Below are 20,308 nucleotides of genomic sequence, written 5' to 3' on the forward strand. Positions count from 1 at the left end.
TGTGTATATATATATATATATATATATATATATATATATATTTATTTATTTATACTAGATGTATTTCCACTGCCTGTTTCTATTTTATCGAGCATTGATGGAAGGGTGCTTATCATAAGTAAAAACTGACAAAAAAATAAACATTTTCCAAAGCAATTAAAATCTATAAGTTGAAAAAACTGAAATAATAGTTTAATCACAAGTATCAGGATGCGCAGTCTCTACATTGCTGTGTTAATTCTGTATGTGATTGCTAGCATAGGCATGGTACTTAATGTTACACTTGTTAATTAATGACTTCCAGATGTCGCAAAGGATCATTCCTTGATCTCTGTTTAGTGTTGTCTTTTGAGTGAATGACAGTGGAGGTCTCCTTCAACCTGTCGAAGTATTTCTTCTCTAAGTAGGGCATGGAGGATGCCTACTAATTAACCATGTGATGTTTTTCTGAGGATGTGCACTATAGTTTACTTTTTTATTGTTCTCTTTTTGTTTCCCAAGGTTTTGATTATAATAAGTTTAGTTTAATCCTTTATCCAAGTGTGAGCAAACAAAGTTTGTGCCTGAAAGTATCTTCAGGACTGGGGTAAGGTAGTTCAACACCGGGCAACTTGTTGCAAAGGTGGAGAAAGCTCTCATCACTCCTATCTCAGTATCTTCCATAATGCAAAGCACATCTCCTTGCAGATATGTGTAATGCTATGCATTAAGGCAAGGGCCATTTCTCGTACCGGTTTTGACCTTTATTGAGGTCTCGTCAGTGGGAGCCAGGCCCAGTAGTGGAGACACCAAGCCAGAAGCAATGAGAGGTCATCCCAACCTATAGGAGTTGCCAAAGGGTGTACAACCTTATTATTAAATTAATCCGGATTCAGCGAAAGATGTTGAGAGTTTATTTTTCACTTGGTTAGACTATAAGAAGTTTAGTTTAATCCTTTATCCAAGTGTTGCAACGAGTTGCCGGGTGTTGTACTACCTTACCCCAGTCCTGAAGATACTTCTAGGCGCAAACTTTGTTTGCTCACACTTGGATAAAGGATTAAACTAAACTTATTATAGTCTAACCAAGTGAAAAATAAACTCTCAAAAAGGTTTATACCTAATTTTTGTTGCAGGTGATGAAATGAACTTGCTTTGTAGGTACTGCCTATGTGGGTTTCTCTCCTAAAGACTTCTATTGAGCTTTAAACATACTAAGAAATGACGAAATCAAGCGAAGACAAGAACTTCAAATTCTATTTATTCAGTTCCTTCAAAATTGATACTCAAATAAGGTACTAAAGAAACTTTTATTTTCTGACAAACCATCCCATGATAACCCAGAAATTAATTACAAAGGCATGGTATCCATTCCATATGTTGGCAGTGCATGAAGAAAAATAGCTAAAATACTATAGGCAGTCAATATCTGAGCAACCTTCAAATCAGCCAACACCTTATGAAGCTTTCTGCGCTCCCCTAATGACAAAGTTCCATTTTATAAATATCTGAGTGTATACACTCAGATATTTATAAAATGGAACTTTGTCTTTATAATTTTTTGTCTTTGTCTTTATATTTATAAAATTTCAAAACTTCTCCCACTCACTGAGAGAAGTTTTGAAATCCACAACAAAGAGCATACAGGCAATGTGGAAAACAGAAAGAAAGAGAAATGCATTCTCTATGTGCACATCCTAAAAGAACATCACATGGTAAATTGGCAGGCATCCCCATGCCCTACTTAGAACAGAATTACTTTGACAGGTTGTTCAAGGAGTCCTCCAAGGTCATTTGCTCAAAAGGCACACTAAATAGAAATCAAGGAATGATCCTTCACAATATCTGGTAGTCCTTAATTAACATGTGTAGCATTAAAGACCTTTCCTATACCAGCAATCACATACAGAGTTTACCCATGGTAAAAACTGCACGTAACATGCCTAAAGGTATTTGTGATTAAACTATCATTCCAGTCTTAAATATACCAAGAAATTATATAGTTGGTTTTAATCCTTTTCCCAAGGAAGCAAAACAATGTTTTGCACGTGAAATATATTCACATCATCACTCAGACGTGAATATATTTCATCTGCAAAAACATTGTTTTGCTTCCTTGTGAAGAGGATTAAAACCAAGTATATAATTTCTTGGTATCTTTAACGTATAATAAACCCAAGGTAAAGAACTTTCTTTATCATTCCAGTCTTTTTCAATTTATAGATATTAACTGCTCTTGGAAAACGTTTAATTTTTTGTCGGTTGTTACTTTAGTTAAGCATCCTCCCAATGATGCTGTTAGTCATATAGACAGCAAAACATGCACAGGAAATATATCTAGTATAAATAAAATAAATAAATAAATAAACGTGTATGAGTTAACCCTGGTTTATCACTCAAGCAAATCTACTCATAGTGAATATATATTATATCTTTGCTGCAGTTTAAAAACTAATACTTTACCGAGAGTCTACTTCCAAACGATGTGCCAGATACGGTAAAGTATTAGTTAAGAAGGCAAATTGCATTAACAGAATAATATTCCTAAAGTGATGTAAGTTGGCTCAGGTTATTCCTACCTGCTGTAAACTAAAAGAAGTTTTTAAGTCTCACAAAGCCCATTGGATTTATATAAAGGTCAGTAGATCACTGTTAAATTGTCAGCTATAAGAAGCAAAGAAATCTCTTGCCCTTCTGAACAAAGAAATAATAGATATCAAGAACGCTATAGAACCAGTATTAGAGACTGAAAATTTGAACACCATTTTACACATTTCATCTATGTCATACCGAAAGGTTTTTAAAGGTTTTTAAAACCTTTAAATTTTTAAATTTAAAGGTTTTTAAATTTAAACCTTTAAGTTTTTAAAGGTTTTTAATCTATCACGGGAAAAACCGAATGGTTTTTCCCGTGATAGATTGAAACGCAAGTTTGATTCACTGGTGAGCCACCCCAAATCTAGTAATACTGTCATTGATACAGATAGAGTAGTGATCAACGTATCATGCCGCCCACTGACAGACAGCGAACGTTTCATTCTGTCAAAAGGGCATAATTTTGCCGTTGCTCCGAGTAAAGTACCCATAATAGACTTTTTCCATAGTATAGACAGAGGTATTCGATCCTTACCCCAAAAAACAGCTAACAGAACAAGATTCGAGTGTGCAAAAATTCTTTTTAACACCAAGCCTCTGCAGCCAAACCTATCATATGCTGGACAAAAAGCACTGAAATAGCTAAAAAATAACAAGAACCTAATTATTACGAAAGCTGACAAAGGGAAGGCTGTAGTCATCCAAGACAGAAGAGAATACGAGAGAAAAAAATCACTGTTACTCCGCGACTATTCGACTTATAGTTCCCTCACTTCAGATCCTACCGGTAGCGAAATAAGAAAGCTTAATGCTCTTATAGAAAAAATATCGATATGGGATGAAGATAAAAAGAAAATACTAAAGACCTCCTTCGGGCACCCACCAAGATATATGGTCTTCCAAAAGTACATAAGCCAGGAATTCCATTAACACCATTGTAGACTGTATAGGTTGTCCCACTTACAAAATATCAAAATTTCTATCAAATTTACTCACTTCTTCAACTAGCAAAACTGACTACGTATATAAAAAAATTCTATGGACTTCAGAAATAAAAGTTCCGATCTGCATCTAGACGATTCGGAGATTATAATTAGTCTAGATGTTGTTTCGCTATTTATGAATGTTCCATTGGCAGACAGCATAGAATTACTACACCAAGAATTTCCTCCAGACATTGTCAAATTATTTGAATTTGTAATAAAGTCCGGTTATTTTTCCTTCAAAGACCAGTTATACCAACAAATCGAAGGGACAGCAATGAGTAATCCAATATCTCCTGCTATTGCCAACTACTTCATGGAACATTTCGAACAGTGTATCTTTGATAACATTACACCCAGACCTAACATATGGTTCAGATATGTGGACGATATTTTTGCCATATGGAAGGGCACCTCAGAAGAACTACAACAGTTTCTCTCAAAAATTAATGCGCTTCATCCAAGGATCCAGTTCACCATAGAAGTAGAAGTAAATAAGCAGTTAGCCTTTCTAGACCTCTTGATTCTTCGCCAACCAGATGGTTATCTACAATTCACAGTCTATAGGAAAGAGACTCATACAGACCAGTACATCCACGCTGAATCACATCACCATTCCAGCTAAAAGGCAGGTACTATAAAAACACTAGCTCATAGAGCCAACTCCTTTTGTTCTTCAGAAGAACTTTTACAAAAAGAATTACAGTATATTAATTGATCCTTCATATCCAATGGCTATAAGAAGTACTTCATAAAAAGAGCTTTAAGTAGTTGTGCTCCAGCACGACTACTTAAAGCAAGTAGTCTTAAGCACTTACTGGAACCAAGGATCTAGTTATTCAAGTACAGAAGAACCTACACGTATACCTATCCCCTATGTACACGGGTTTAGTGAACGCATAGCTAAGGTGCTAAAACAACTAAATATCTGTGTGGCTTTTCGATCCATCAGAAAAATCTCCACATTACTAATGTCCCCAAAGGACAAGCTCCCACATCTCAGCTATCCAGGTGTCTACCAGATTCCTTGCTCATGTGATTATCATATTTCGGACAAACAGGAAGATCTGCTCAGGTCCGGTTAGAAGAACACCAGTCGTACATCCAGTACCTTGAACCCGAACAGTCTGGAATTGCAGAAGATGCCATTGACACCAGACGTAGAGTTAAGTGGAACAACACAAAAGTCATTCACAAAAGTCGATTCCTAATGGAACGGCTATACAAAGAAACATGTGAAACATTACTTCACTCCCCTAACCTAAACAGATCCGATGGTCTACGTCTTTTCCCCTTGTGGGAGATAGTACTTTATAAAGTAGCAGATCTTTCCTAACATATAATTGTATACACATATATATATATTTATAAAAAAATAAAAAAAATAAAAATTAAAAAAAAAGGATTTTTTTAATTATAATTGAATAATTAAATAATTATTATTTAATAATTAAATAACTAAACAATAATTAAATAATTATTATTTAATAATTAAATAACTAAACACTTAAATTTAAATAATTAAATAAATTTAGGAAATTTAACCTTAACTACTTAGGTGGCACTTTGTGAATATAACAGTTATTGTTGAATTAGCTTTATACCTGTACTGATGATGCCTGTGATACTCAGGTGAAAATTCTACGAATAAAGAATAATTTACGGGTGTTAATTCCGTTATTATAATAGTTAGTAATGTATGTTAAAATGTTAAGTTTGGAAGAGGAGCAACTTATAAAAAGGTTTAAGCTGAGTATATTTCTATAGATAGTATCATAAGCTATCTGTTCGTATATTTGAATTAAGTGTTTCATTATATAAACTTTTTCTACCTTAGCTATCAAGATTTTATTATCTTTGTGAAGATGGGGTGTGGGGTGTGCGTAAAGCCTGTGCTGAAGTATTCATGCCAGTGTCTTGTGTGTGCTCAATGAAAACTCGTCATAGATATTTAGCTCCTGTTTTTCTCAATCTCCTTTGTGATCAGTCTCGTTGGGTAAGTAATATAAAAATCATTCAATTATGAAATATAACTTTTATTATTGTCAACTATGTAATTCTGAAGCATATAAACCTGAATGTCAGCCATTTTTGAAGTTAATTATATTTTAAAACTTTATTTGCACTTTTGAAGAATATATATATGTGTCATATTATGCTTATCTCTCACTTTTTTTTTTTATTTACAAGAAATTCAGCTAACATAAGTATGATATCATGCCAGTGTATTATTCCTAAGCATATCCAAAAAAATATTAAATATTCCACTACTCCATCAACAGAAGTTGGGATGTGTATACACAAACGTAATAGAGGCAATTATATTACTTGTAATTCTCACGGGCCAGGCCTATTTGCATCAAACGTCACGTAGCTCACTGGTGTTTACTGTTTGCTAAGGTATGAAGTGGTATGCAATAAACAAATATCATTAATCATGAAGTTTAAAATGTATATAAAATTAAGGCATCCTAATCAATTGGAGAAGATGAATCCATTCGACAAGATTTTTACATAACTGTGCTGGTTACAATTTCCATTATAAGTGTTATCATTACAGTCTGCAATTCTGTAACAATAGAAGTTATAAATATTTTAAATAGGTTAGATTATTTTAGAGCAGAATATTAAACTTGTTTGAAGAGAATGATAGAGGGTGTAACTATGGCAAATAGTGAAACCATCTTAGAGATGAAGATATCAGGAAGGAACTTGACAATGTTGGCATTCAGGTAGTATGGTTACTTAAACAGAATGGAAACTATAAAATAGGTTAGCAATACAGATGTTTAATGCCTGTATGTAATGATCTGCATGTAATAATACTTTCTTGAGGTGTAGCTATTATATGATTAGAAAAGGCATGAGATGGAAGGCCTGAAATGGTGTGTGTTTATTTAAAAATCATGAGCAAATAATTCACAAAACATGCATTATAAAAAATAATTGTACCTAAAATATAATAATAACAATAATAAAATTGTATTTTTAATACTGTTGGCAAAACTACAACAGTTGGAGTAAAATAATATTTATAGGTTATTATTATTCACTCAATTCACCATTTCCTTATGATATTTGAAAGCACAAATGCCAATTGTATTAAACTATTGTTCATATTAAATTAAGCATCCCATTTGTTCTGGCAATTATTTGTATTGTTAAATTTATAGGTGCTTATTAAATTATCTTAAGGAATTTACAACGTACAAATGATATAAATTAAAATTAAACTTTAATCTATATTCCAATATTTCGGCAACGTCACGTTGCCATTTTCACTGGAACTTAAAATGAAGATGTGCACACAGGCACTACACACAGTAACTCAGGACGAAGCAGGAAGCTGTTGTTTCTCCTAAAAGTCCTGATGGTGCCCCCTAGCGGGATATGTACATATTCTCAGCCGTTGGGCTGAAGGTCTTCTAATGTAAGTCTCCTAAATTTGGGGCAGTCTCATGCAACCAAATTTGTTGAGGTTTGGCATGTTTCTTAGGGCTGAGGCTGATTCCATGAATAGCCTTTCAAATTTGAATTTACTACAGTGTATTACAGGTGGCTTTCTTCCACTGTATTCTGTGACGAGTATCCAGAGCATGGTCTGCAAGACCACAGTGGCTGTACTGGTGAAAACGGATGTAGTCCTTGTGTTCTGAAATTCTGATATCCGCTGTCCTGCCTGTTTGGCCAAAGTAAGACAGCTTAGCTGCAAGAGACCTGGTATACACCAGGTAGGTCTAAGGGAGGTGATTGGTCTTTAGTGGAGCGGATAAGGGATGCCAATTTTTTTATATGGTCTGTAACAAGAGGTCGAGTTATGTTTTTTTAGGATTTTGGTAATTTTTTCAAAGGTGCCTTGGATGTAGGGAATGCTAATGGATTTAGAATAATCCTATAATCCTTGTTGTGACGGGGGGGGGGGGGGGATTGTCGTTAACTGGTATAAATATTTTTTTGGGGGGGGGTAGCCATTGGCTTAGAAAGTGTTGAGGATGTGGTTTAGTTCTGTGGTTAGGCATTGTCATTTGAACAGATAAGTTTAGCCCTGTTGTGTAGTGTCTTAATAACTCCATATTGTTGTGAGGAGGGGGGTGAATGAATCTGCCTGTATGGGTGAATTTTCTATTAACTGAAAAAACCAAGGTTCCATCAGGCTGGCAGGTGACTGGTGTGTCTAAGAAAGGGAGGCTGTTATTCTTCTCCTTTACCAGGTTGAACTTGATTCTGGGGTGTTAGTTGTTTAGGTGTGTGTTAGGAAGGAGAGGCCTGTATCAGAGCCATATGGTCAAATAACGAACACATTATCAACGTAGCGAAGCCATATGGTTGTTTTCTGTGACAGAGTTTAAGGCTTTCTCTTCAAAGGTCTCCATAAAAAAGTTGGCCAAGGGTGGGGAGAGTGGTGAATGGCTGTCCCCTCTATTTGTTTGTAGAATTTTCCTTGCCAAACGAAATAGCCTGAATTCATAGTGAACTGAAATAGGACTGAGGTATCGGGAGAAAATTTAGCTTGGATTAGCTCTAAGGTTTCTTTGAGTGGGACATTTGTGAATAAGGAGGAGACGTCAAAACTGACCATTATGACAGTATGTTGGAGTGTAAGGTTTTCTATGCTGGCTTTGAAATGGACTGAGTTGTTTATGTGTGATGGTGTGTTGCCAGTATAGTGTGTGAACGCTTTGGCCAAATGTTTAGCTAATTTGTGTGTGGCGGAATCAATGCCTAAAGTTTAGTTTTAATTTATATCATTTGTACATTATAAATTCCTTAAGTAATTTAATAAGCATATATAACCAACATCTAAGCCTTTCTACCAGAATTACTTATCATCCACGGAGATGACATCGCATGGCCCGCCATTACAGTAAAATGAAGCTGAAGCTATCAAGACAACTCAACCGTTTGCCCTTCCTAAAATGCTGCCGGGATAATCAGGTAATTCCAAATTGTATCAAATTCAAGCACCGTTTCTTGTCACAAAAGGCTCTCCGAATTTATAACCAATCCAGCCAGTCTTTGCTACGAGGACAAATAGCCACTACTCGCTGTCTCCTAGCTAACTTTGCAATACGGGCGCTTGAAGAAGAGCTTTCTAGCACTTTAAACCATGAGTTTTGGTCAATCTTATAGAACATCTTGTGCACTGCTGCTGATGAAGAGTTTAAAAAAGTATGAGGTTGACATATCAAGAAGTTTGAGAAATTAAAAAATAACTCGTCCTCCGAACCAAAACTTCCCACCAACACTGTGATTAACCTTTCTTCAGTTAATTTGAAGCCTGGAGCACTCAACGCTGTCTCACATGACCACAACTTTGCTATTGCTCCCAGAAAATTTCCTGCTGAGGATATGATCCAAATTGAACACAGAATTCGCCACCTTCCAAACCATGTGGCCAACAATATTAGATTGGATGTAGCTTGTGTTCTCACCAAAGCTAGACGACCAAAAACATATCCAATAAGGAATATAAATCACTGCAGGAATTAAAGAAAAACAAAGAAATAATAATCGCCAAAGCGGATAAAGGTAACGCCACAGTAGTACTTAACCAAACGGACTACACAGGTAAGCTTAAAGCTCTATTATTAGATCGGGCTACTTACCTCCCTATTGAGTACAATCCCACCAACTTACAAATTCGAAAACTCCACAGGCTTCTTAAGAAGGTCACTTCTTGGCCTGTAGAAGTCACTAACAAATTAAAACCGTTTAACTCCATACACCTACGTATATATGGACTCCCAAAAATACATGAAGAAAATGTGCCATTACGTCATGGTGGATGGCATTGATTCCCCCCACATACAAATTAGCTAAACATTTTGCCAAAGCGCTCACACACTATACTGCCAACACACACAAAAAATTCAGCCCATTTCAGAGCCAGCATAGAAAACCTTACACTCCAACATACTGACATAATCTTTCTTTTAAGGTTACACGGTGATTAGCATTGATATTTGTTAAATTAGGGACACAAGACACACGTGTTGAAAAGATTATTTTACTGATTAATAATAAAATAATAACTTTACGTTTCGACCTCTGTATTGAGGTCATCTTCAGAAGGATACATTCAGAAGTATAAGAACAAGCTACATGCTCTTGCACTCTATACAAGTAAATTACATCTACGTTGTTAACTAATCTTTTTTCTAGCCTACCCTCTAGTGGGAAAAAAAAAATTAAAAATAAATAAAATAAAATAAAAACTACAATAAACTCTGCTAAAGTTCTTACGTACTAGGATTCTTCTGGAATTATACAGTTATATTACGATTATCTTCTGGATTTGTACAGTACAGGTTGCTATTGAGTGTTCAAGGGGAAAAAAAAAAAAAAACACTTCACTAAGTCTTGTGTTGAGATTTTTCTTTTTGGTTGCTGAGTTTATTGTAGTTTTTATTTTATTTATTTTTAATATCCCCCCCCCACTAGAGGGCAGGCTAGAAAAAAGATTAGTTAACAACGTAGATGTAATTTACTTGTATAGAGTGCAACAGCATGTAGCTTGTTCTTATACTTCTGAATGTATCCTTCTGAAGATGACCTCAATACAGGGGTCTAAATGTAAAGTTATTATTTTATTATTAATCAGTAAAATAATCTTTTAAACACGTGTGTTTTGTGTCCCTAATTTAACAAATATGAATACTGACATAATGGTCAGTTTTGACGTCTCCTCCTTATTCACAAATGTCCCACTCCAGGAAACTTTAGAGCTAATCCAGGCTAAATTTTCTCCCGATATCTCATCCCTATTTCAGTTCACAATGAACTCAGGCTATTTCGTTTGGCAGGGAAAATTCTACAAACAAATAGAGGGGACAGCCATGGGTTCACCACTCTCCCCACCCTTAGCCAACTTTTTTATGGAGACCTTTGAAGAGAAAGCCTTAAACTTTATCCCACAGAAACCAACCATATCACTTTGCTACGTTGATGATGTGTTCGCTGTTTGGCCACATGGCTTGATACACTCCTCTCCTTCCTAACACACCTAAACAACCAACACCCCAAAATCAAGTTCACCCTGGAAAAGGAGAAAAATAACAGCCTCCTTTTCTTAGACACCCTAGTCCCTGCCAACCTGATGGAACCTTGGTTTTCTCAGTTTATAGAAAACCCACCCATGCAGGCAGATACATTCACCAACAATCCCCCCCCCCCCACACACAACAATATGGAGTTATTAAGACACTACACAACAGGGCTAAACTTATCTGTTCAAATGACAATGCCCTAGCCATGGAACTAAACCACATCCTCAACACTTTTTCAGCCAATGCCCCCCCCCCCCCCCCCCCCCCAAAATCTAAAAAATATTGACACCAGTTAACCACAATTCCCCTTCACAACAAGGATTATTCTAAATCCATCATCATTCGCTACATCCGAGGCACCTTTGAAAAAATTACCAAAATCCTAAAAAAACAACTTGACCTCTTGTTACAGACCATATAAAAAATTGGCATCCCTTATCCACTCCACCTCCCTTAGACCTACCTGGTGTATACCAGGTCCCTTGCAGCTGTAAGTTGTCCTACTTTGGCCAAACAGGCAGGACAGCGAATATCAGAATTTCAGAGCACAAGGACTTCATCCGTTTTCACCAGTACAGCCACTTTGGTCTTGCAGACCATGCTCTGGATACACGCCAGAATATGGTGGAAGAAAGCCACTGTACAACGTAGTAAATTCAAATTTGAAAGGCTATTCATGTAATCAGCCTCAGCCCTAAGAAACATGCCAAACCTCAACAAATTTGGTTTCATGAGACTGCCCCAAATTTGGGAGACTTACATCAGAAAACCTTCGGCCCAACGGCCGAGAATACGTACATATTCCACTAGGTGGCCCCATCAGAACTTTTAGGAGAAACAACAGCTTCCTGCTTCATCCTCAGTTACTGTGTGTAGTGCCTGTGTTCACGTGTCTTTATTTTAAGTTCCTGTGAAAATGGCAATGTGACGTTGCCGAAATATTGGAATATAGATTAAAGTTTAATTTTAATTTATATCATTTGTATGTTGTAAATTCCTTAAGTAATTTAATAAGCATGTATAACCCACGTCTAAGCCTTTTTACGAGAATTAAATTTATAGGTATTGAACTTAACTGTGTTTTTTTTTATATTTTTTTTTTATTATTATTTTTTTTTTTTTTATAAATCTTTGGAACTTGCAATATAATGTGTAAATCATACCAGGTGAAATTGACTTTCTTTTAACTGCTTGATTTCTCATTGCTTCGTTTAGTTTGGTATAGGATACATTATAACACAGATTTTTATTTTTTTAATTTTAAAAAAAAAACAACTGTACTTTATTCAGCAATAAATATGGGAGAAAATGCATCTCTAAATGTCATTTTTCTTGCATGCATAAAGTATTAATGTTCCAGAGCATTACATAATTTTAGACTCAGAGATTACCAGCTGTTCTACTTTTCCACAAAAATACTGCAAATAAATACATTTGACTGGGTTCTTTTATTAAAGACTAGCATGTATCATATTTTTAAACTACTTATAAAATTGATAGTTTTGACGTGTCATTATCTCACTGGAGTGAAAATTATATGTGGAAATTATTTAGGTGATATTATATAAATTAAAATAAATCTGTATTTTATTGATGAAGAAAATATCAATTTTCTTAGTAAATATATAGTTGAAGCAAATTCAAATTTGCTATTGCATGGTTTGTCCCATTCATATACTTATTGTGACTACATAAAGAAAATATGTGCTGTAAAAATTGAGCAAAGGAGAAACTACAGTCAAACAAACAATGGTCTTATCAATTAGTGGATTTATTTTTAGGTAGAAAACAGCTTAAAATTATTATTACTATTACATGAGGATTTCTGCACATAAAAGGGACTGAAGGTGTGAAAACGTACTAAACAGAATCTGAACAGAATCTCTGAAAGAAAAAAAAAAAGTTATCAAAATAGTAATTACCTTCTGGATTAAACAAAGGCAATGTATTGTTTATAGATTGTGTTCTATCTTATTAGTTTTTATTTGTAAATCAGCTGTTATGCTTACAGAATTCTAAGAACAGCTTGTGTCTGGCATATCCACCCATGAGATTTTCCAAAGATCCACCCTTTGAAGCTCTTAACATAAATTATTATTATAATTATTATTTCGTGACACCTCCAAGGAGTCTAAAGACTCAAACTTTTTATTTGGGTATCTGATTTGATTTGATCAGAATTTTTTTTTTTTTTTTTTTTTTTTTTTTTTTTTTTTTTTTTTCAAGAAGGGTGAGGTATACACCCTTCTTGAGGAAAGTGGTCCAAAAATCTTCCTATGAGCATGCTTCTCTTGTAAACATTATGAATATTTAAAGAAAACATGCAAAGACAGAATAAATTTAGTATGTGTGTGTGGGTTGAGAAAAATTGATTATGGTATATTACCCCCAAGAAACTAATGCTTTAATTTAATCCACATTATTTATTAACGCTTTCGTTGTGCAGTTGGAAGAACAAAGGACATTCTGCCCTTTGATTGAAAAAGACTGAGTGTGAGTCTTGTCTTTTTCAATCAAAGGACGGAATGTCCTATTTTTTCAGGTGCATTAGCCAATCTCATATGGAGTTAGTATGATTTTTTCCTTGGATTTTTCCTCTTGTGTACTAGGCAAATCATCCAGAGAACATACATGCATACTGACAAAAAATATTGTTAGTAAGTATTAGATGGCATTATGTGTAGAGGGAGGATTAATTGTAGGCAGTGAGTGTAGTGGAGTGCTTTTCCATGATGAGTTCTTGACTCCATGGTCTTGTCATGACTAATAATAGTCTGAAAAATAGTATTTCAGACTAATAATAGTCTGAAAAAAAATCAATCATGGTGATATGATAATTAATTCATAATAAGTTGTTGCATATTTTTGTATATGTAACAACTTAATGTAATGCCAAGAATATTAGAAAATTATTAAAATATATTACTTTTTAATAGAGATTTTTGACTTAAATCATCCTAGGATTATGTGAGGTCAGTAATTTAGTATTACAGGAAAAAAATTACGACTTATAAAATAAGTACAAAAATATATTATATTGGGGAGAAAAAATCCTAAGGTATACAGAAATCTGGCAATGTGATAAATACATGTATACCATAAGAAGTTAATGTCATTTTTGAGCAAATACCTGTTTTTAGACTTCTAGATTTTGTTTTTTTTATGCATACCTATTTCATACTTTTAATGAACAGTGGCTTAAAATTAGAACTTACTTATTACACAAACTTACATATTAGGTGAAGTTGTATAAATTAAAAAGATTCTATATTTTATTGAGAAAGAAAATATCAATTTTCCTTAGTAGATAAATGGCTTTTTATCCATTTTTTTTAACTATTCATAAAGTCTATATATCTAATTTACAAAAACAAAAGTGAGAACATTGCAATTATTTATTTAGTTTCATTCCTATCTTTTAGGTCAGAATGGCTGCCTTCAAACTGCTAGGTCCATTCATTTCAACTTTTGCAGAACCTGCCAAAACAGGTCTCTATTATAGTAACGATGGAGTGATAATGAATGTGCCGATGGAAGATAACGCTCTCACTTCTGCCGAATATAGCAAGACGGACCATATTAATTGCATGTCAGAAAGGCACACACATGAAACATCTTCAAAATCTTTAGATAGTGGTATGTTTGGTGATAATGACATGGGAACTACTACTTTCAGAGAAAGGAGTATGGGATGCTCTACACAAACTAGTGATTTCTGTACTGTGATAACAATCCACTCCTGCAGTTTTAGGAAAGATATACAAAGTACAATAGGTGTTAATGATGAAAGTGATTTGCACTCACAATGTGTAATGTGTGATAAAAATAGTAGTACTCAGGTCTCAGAAAATAAAATGCAAATGAACACTCCTAATAGACACTCAGATGCCCCTTGTTACTATGAGATTTCTAGTCATGATAATAGTACATCTCAGAATGAATTGCTCAAATCCAACACTGAAACTACATCTTCAAATGCTGCTACTGCTGCTGACACACAATTAAGTAAAGATACATCAGAACCTTCTCTGACTGTCACTGCTGGAAAAGGTCAGTTACATGTTCATGTGGACAATGAAAGTGCCTTTAATCATTTCCAGTACTGGCGTATTCCTATACCTGACCTTGAATTGGATATTAAGTTTGAGAAAGGAAAGGCAACTAATGTTCATGTTCGTGCACGTGTTTCAGATCAAGAATCTCAAAAAGTATACGGCTCAGACCTTAATGTTAAAGTTATGTCACCACTTACAGAGTTGGATACTACATCTCAATATTTCAATAAGCATGGAAGTCTTCCTGCACATATAAATGCTAAAAGGTGAGTGTTACTTTCTACAGAAAATTACAGTGTTATTTATAATCTTTGATTACAATATGCTTTTTAATTTGAAATCTGGATTTTTTGAAAATAAGAGATTGTTTGCAGTAATTTTACAGAAATTCTTGTAATTGGTGTAATTTATTTATATTTAAAGTTCATTTTATTGTTATTATTTGTAGTATTTTGTTTTTAAACATTAGGATTCCTAATGTTTGTATGTCAGAAATTTGATGATGATGAACATTAGGATTTTGCATTTTGGCGTTTTTATTATTCTATTACAGGTTTGTGTTGTGAACAATATTTATAAATATTGTTCACAACAATATTAATAAATATTTGATCTATTTGATTAAATAAATATTTGATCTATCCTCTCTAGAATTTTGGAAGGATTTTGATAAAATGTCCAAGTAAAACTGAGTGAAGTGAGAATTGAAAGGAAAATTTGCATTATAGATTAAGCAAATGTTAAATAGCAGACATGGATGCAGGCATTGTAACTGTTCAAGCTGTATTGATGTTGTAGGTTTAATAAAAATTAGCACTATTACCCTTTTGGACAATATTCATATTATTAAGTTTGAAAAATAAATATAGTTGTCAGATTTTGCAGATGATGCAAAGATTATGAGATTGTCAGTAAAAATGTCAAACATATTGACATTTTTACTGAGAATTGTCTTATTCTGTAAGAAAATATCCAGGCACATTAGAATTACAGATGGGTAAATGGAAAATGGAGTTTAATGGGCTGTATGTTATATTTAAATAGGAAAAACTATAGATATGATTAAAAAAGGAAATTAGTAACTGAACTCTGTGTTTTTTGACAGTAACTATAGCATACCTGCACATTTACTTCTTCTTCTTTCACTATGCCTTATCCCATGTTAAACGGGGTTGGTGCACCGATCTTTAACCCTCCTCTTCCAAGTTCTCCGGTCCAGGCCATCCTTCGGACTCCATCCTTTCTCCCTAAGATCCTCTGTCACCTTATCCCTCCACCTGAGCTTGGGCCTGCCTCTTTTCCTCCTTCCCTCCAACTCCATATACTCCACTTGTTCACCAACATACTTTTCATCCTTCCTCTCTACATGTCTGGACCACCTCAGCCTACTTTCTTGTATCTTCTTGCCAATTAGTCCCACCTTAACCATCCCTCTGATGTAGTCATTCCTTATCCTGTCCTTCTTTGTCACACCACTCATCCATCTCAACATCTGCATCTCCGCTACCTCCATCTTCCTCTCCTGTGCCTTTGTTATATAGGCCACGTCTCCGCGCCATGAAGCATTGCCGGCCTCACCACCATCTTATACAGCTTTCCTTTCCTCTTACAACTCACTCTCTTGTCGCACAGGACCCTGCTCATCTTCCTCCAGTTCATCCAGCCGCATGTTATTCGGTGCTGTATTTCCTCATCCAGGTCACCATTCCTCTCGACGACCGACCCAAGGTACTTGAATTTCTTCCCTGAAATTAGCCTTTCACCCTGAAGTCGTATGATCATATCCTCGTCACTCCCCGTTGACATATATTCAGTCTTCTCCCGGTTAATTTTCATGCCTCTCTCCCCCAATACCTTTCTCCACTCTTCCAGAGTATTTTCAAGCTTCTCTCGGGATGATTCGCATAGAACAATGTTGTTGGCAAATAGCATGCTCCATGGTGCCTCCTTCTTGACATCCTTCACTAGTACATCCATGACCAAGTCAAAGAGGTAGGGGCTCAGACTGACCCTTGGTGTAGCCCTACGACAATGGGGAACCCTTCTGTCATGCCGACACTAGACCTAACTTGAGTTTCCCAGTTCCCTCATACATCTCCTTCACCATCCTCACATACTTCTCCGACACCCCTTCTTCCTCATACACCTCCTGCCTGGCCACTCTGTCGTATGCCTTTTCCAGGTCTATAAACACCATGTGCAACTCCACTTGCATCTCTCTATATTTCTCCATCAATCGCCTTAGCGCAAATATCGCATCCATTGTCCCTCTTCCTGGCATAAATCCAAACTGCTCCTCACCAATTTTCGTTTCCTGCCGTATCCTCCCTTCAATTACTCTTTCCCATATCTTCAATGTGTGTGATATCAGCTTGATCCCTCTATAGTTGCCACAGTCTTGAACATCTCCTCTTCTTTTGTAGATTGGGACGAGAATACTTTCCTCCATTCCTCTGGTATCTTTTCCTGTTGGGCTATTTTCCTCATCAGATCCCATAACATATCCACGCCCTCACTGCCCAAACTTTTCCACATTTCCCCAGGTATCTGGTCTGCCCCCACAGCCTTTCCATTCTTCATTTTTCTCAGTACCAAATCCACTTCATCTCTACTTATGTCTTGCACCGGTCTCTCGTTTGCCTCTCCATCCTCACACCTCTCTCAGATTCTCCTCATTTAGTAGTTTACAGAAATATTCTTTCCATCTTCCTCTGATTTTGTCCTCCTCTTGTAATACTACTACTCCTGAGGCATCCTTTATCTGCTTGACTGATGTTATGTCTTTTGAGGCCTTATCTCTGGCTTTCGCTATTTTCAACAACTGAGCTTCACCACCATTTCTCTCCAGTTCTTCATAAACCTCATCAACTGCCCTTGCCACAGCTCTTTTTGCATTTTTCTTCGCTAATCTATACGCCTCCTTGTCGGCTCTAGTTCCAGTCATGTCCCATTTTTTCTTTGCCTCTTTCTTTTCCTTGATCTCCAACTGCACCTCCTCATTCCACCACCATGCCTCCTTATCCTCAGGCGGTCCCTTTCCTGATGTTATACCAAGCACCTCTTCTCCAATTTTTCTAATATTCTGACTATTAACGTCCCACCATTCTTCCACATCCTCTGGTAACTTCATTTCTTTCAATACCTTTTCTTTAAACTTATTCCTTGGGCCTTCCTCTTGCCATCCTGCAATGACTGAGGAAGCAGTGCAGGACGTGCATAACAGGTTGCCTAACTCACCTAACAAATCCATATGACGACTGTCTCAAGCAATTGGCTTGTCACATTTAGCAACCTCATAGGAGAAGAGTGCATGATCATGGAAAATTTTTTTTAGAGATTTTGACAATTTAAAAAAACTCAGTCGAACTGCACAGCTTAGAAATATCGAAAAAATTAAGAAAAAGTTAGGTATATCAGGAATGCATAAAATATATGTTCACGATAGTCTATTTTATCATTTAGTACCATAAAATATACACAAATCTATTATAAAAAATAAAAGTTAAAATTTATCAAACTTACACACACACTTACAGACCGTACATGGCCATTTGCAGTTGAGAGAAATGTAAAACTTAAAGATGCAGTATTAAAGCAATTATATTTATATATAATTGCTTTAATACTGCAATTATATTGATCAATGCATGAATCATTATACCTGTTAATAAATATGAATAATTTCTTTTTCATGTTATCTTTTCATTTTTGGTGTCTAGTGTTAATAATGCTTATAACATCTACAGTGTTTTGTATCATATAAGACAATATTGATGTAGCTACTGACAGACATACGATTCATCTTGTAAACAGACGACGTAAACTTGCAGTATTGATAAATACAGTACTGTAAATGTATTTTCACTTCCTTATGATTTTCTGTAATAACATTTTCTTTTCTCTAGCTTACTTCATTGTAAGAATATAGTATATAATACATACATACATACACACCATACAAAATACATGTTAATCGACTATTTATGTTATCATAGATTTAGTTTAATCCTTTATCCCAGTGAGAGCAAACAAAGTTTGCGCCTGAAAATATCTTCAGGACTAAATATAGTGTTGTACTATCTTATCCAGTAAGTAGTGCAACACCAAGGCAACTCGTGGCAAAGGTGGAGCAAGCTACCAGGCACTTCTAACCCAGTATCTCCCATAATGCAAAACACATTTCCTATGTGGATATGTATACTGTTATGCATTAAAGGGATTGGCCATCTACCCAGACTAGTTTCGACCTTTATTGAGGTCTCTTCAGTGGGAGCCAGGCCCAGAGCTGGAGATACCAGGCAGAAGCAGTAGCAAGTCATCTGTGCCTATGGGAGTTGCCAGAAGGTTTATCACCTTTTTTTTTTTTAAAAATTACTCTGGATTTAGAGAAAGATGTTGAAAATTTATTTATCACTAGGTTAGACTATAATAGATTTAGTTTAATCCTTTATCCCAGTGAGAGCAAACAAAGTTTGAAACTTTCAAACTTTGTTTGCTCTCACTGGGATAAAGGATTAAACTAAATCTATTATAGTCTAACCTAGTGATAAATAAATTTTCAACAATATTTATGTTATCGGTAAAGTTTCCGGTCAACAGTAGGCTATTAGTAGTTAAGTTTTTGGGCAGTCAAAAGTTATACGTGGATTTTCGAACAATGTGGGAGGTCGACGCACCTAACCCCCACGTTATTCAAGGGTCAACTGTATTTCTTAGTAGCTACATAAATTCCATTTCCATTCTGCCATATCTCCATAGTTGTGGTCTCCACACTTATAATAATCTGCTGATGCATGGCATCTGATTTATTATATGCATCTCTTGGTTTGTTAGCAGCAGCCAAGTATATGTTTTTTCCTATTGGTTAGCCACTGTCTCACACCAGATAGTCTCAAGTGAATCTCTCTCTATCTCAACACAGACCTAATTCTCCTGCTTAACCTCTACTTCTGTTGGTTGCAGTTCTTCAGCTGTCATGGCTAGGTCAAATCAATCACTGTCAAAAACTCCTCATCCTTATTTCTGATGCTTTTAATATTCATCTACATCAGGAGTGTCAAACTCGATTGGACTGTGGGCCATTTGCCATAAAACTGTATCTCAAGTGGGCCACAAAAAAAATGTCGACTAAAAAAATCTGCACTAATTAGAATCGAAGGGAAGTGAAAGAATAAATTGGAAAATTAATAATAAAAATTTTATTTATTCTAAGTCATTACACTACATATAAAATAATAGTATGATTATGACAACTCAAAAAAAAAAAGAATATTTTTATTATATTAATATTTACAATAGATAGCATTTATACTAAATTAAACTGAAATTAAATTTTATTTGAATAATTATATAGTGTAAAAAATGAATAAACTCATTAATAATCATCACAAAAATTTACACAGTCTCCTGTTATTTTGAAATTGTTTGTGTTGAAATAAAATACTTCTATTTTTTGGGGGGATCTTTATTTTGGGGAATTCTTTAAATGTTAATGAAAATAGGTTTGGGGGAAAATGATAATATTTTCGGGTTAAAATATATATACTTGCATAATATATATAATTATTGTAATATTTTATTTTTATCCCGGCACTTGACAACATTTATTGTTAACCAGCTTGCCAAAATTTGGACTCAAAGATTGCGAGCA

General features: G+C 35.1%; 1 protein-coding gene across 1 annotated transcript in view; it reads left to right on the forward strand.

Moving 5' to 3' along the window:
* The window catches only part of LOC150103428 (serine/threonine-protein phosphatase 4 regulatory subunit 1-like), a 649,146-nt gene that overhangs the window by 562,494 nt on the left and 66,344 nt on the right, over positions 1-20,308 (forward strand). The window contains exons 9-10 of the mRNA XM_090398478.1: positions 5,395-5,553; positions 14,026-14,924. Of these exons, the coding sequence (XP_090254604.1) occupies positions 5,395-5,553; positions 14,026-14,924 (1,058 nt within the window). The remainder of the gene's footprint in view (positions 1-5,394; positions 5,554-14,025; positions 14,925-20,308) is intronic.

This window comes from Typopeltis vanoorti, chromosome 9, assembly GCF_054136105.1.
Source record: "Typopeltis vanoorti isolate ZY-2024b chromosome 9, IOZ_Tvanoo_1.0, whole genome shotgun sequence".
Lineage (NCBI taxonomy): Eukaryota > Metazoa > Arthropoda > Arachnida > Uropygi > Thelyphonidae > Typopeltis > Typopeltis vanoorti.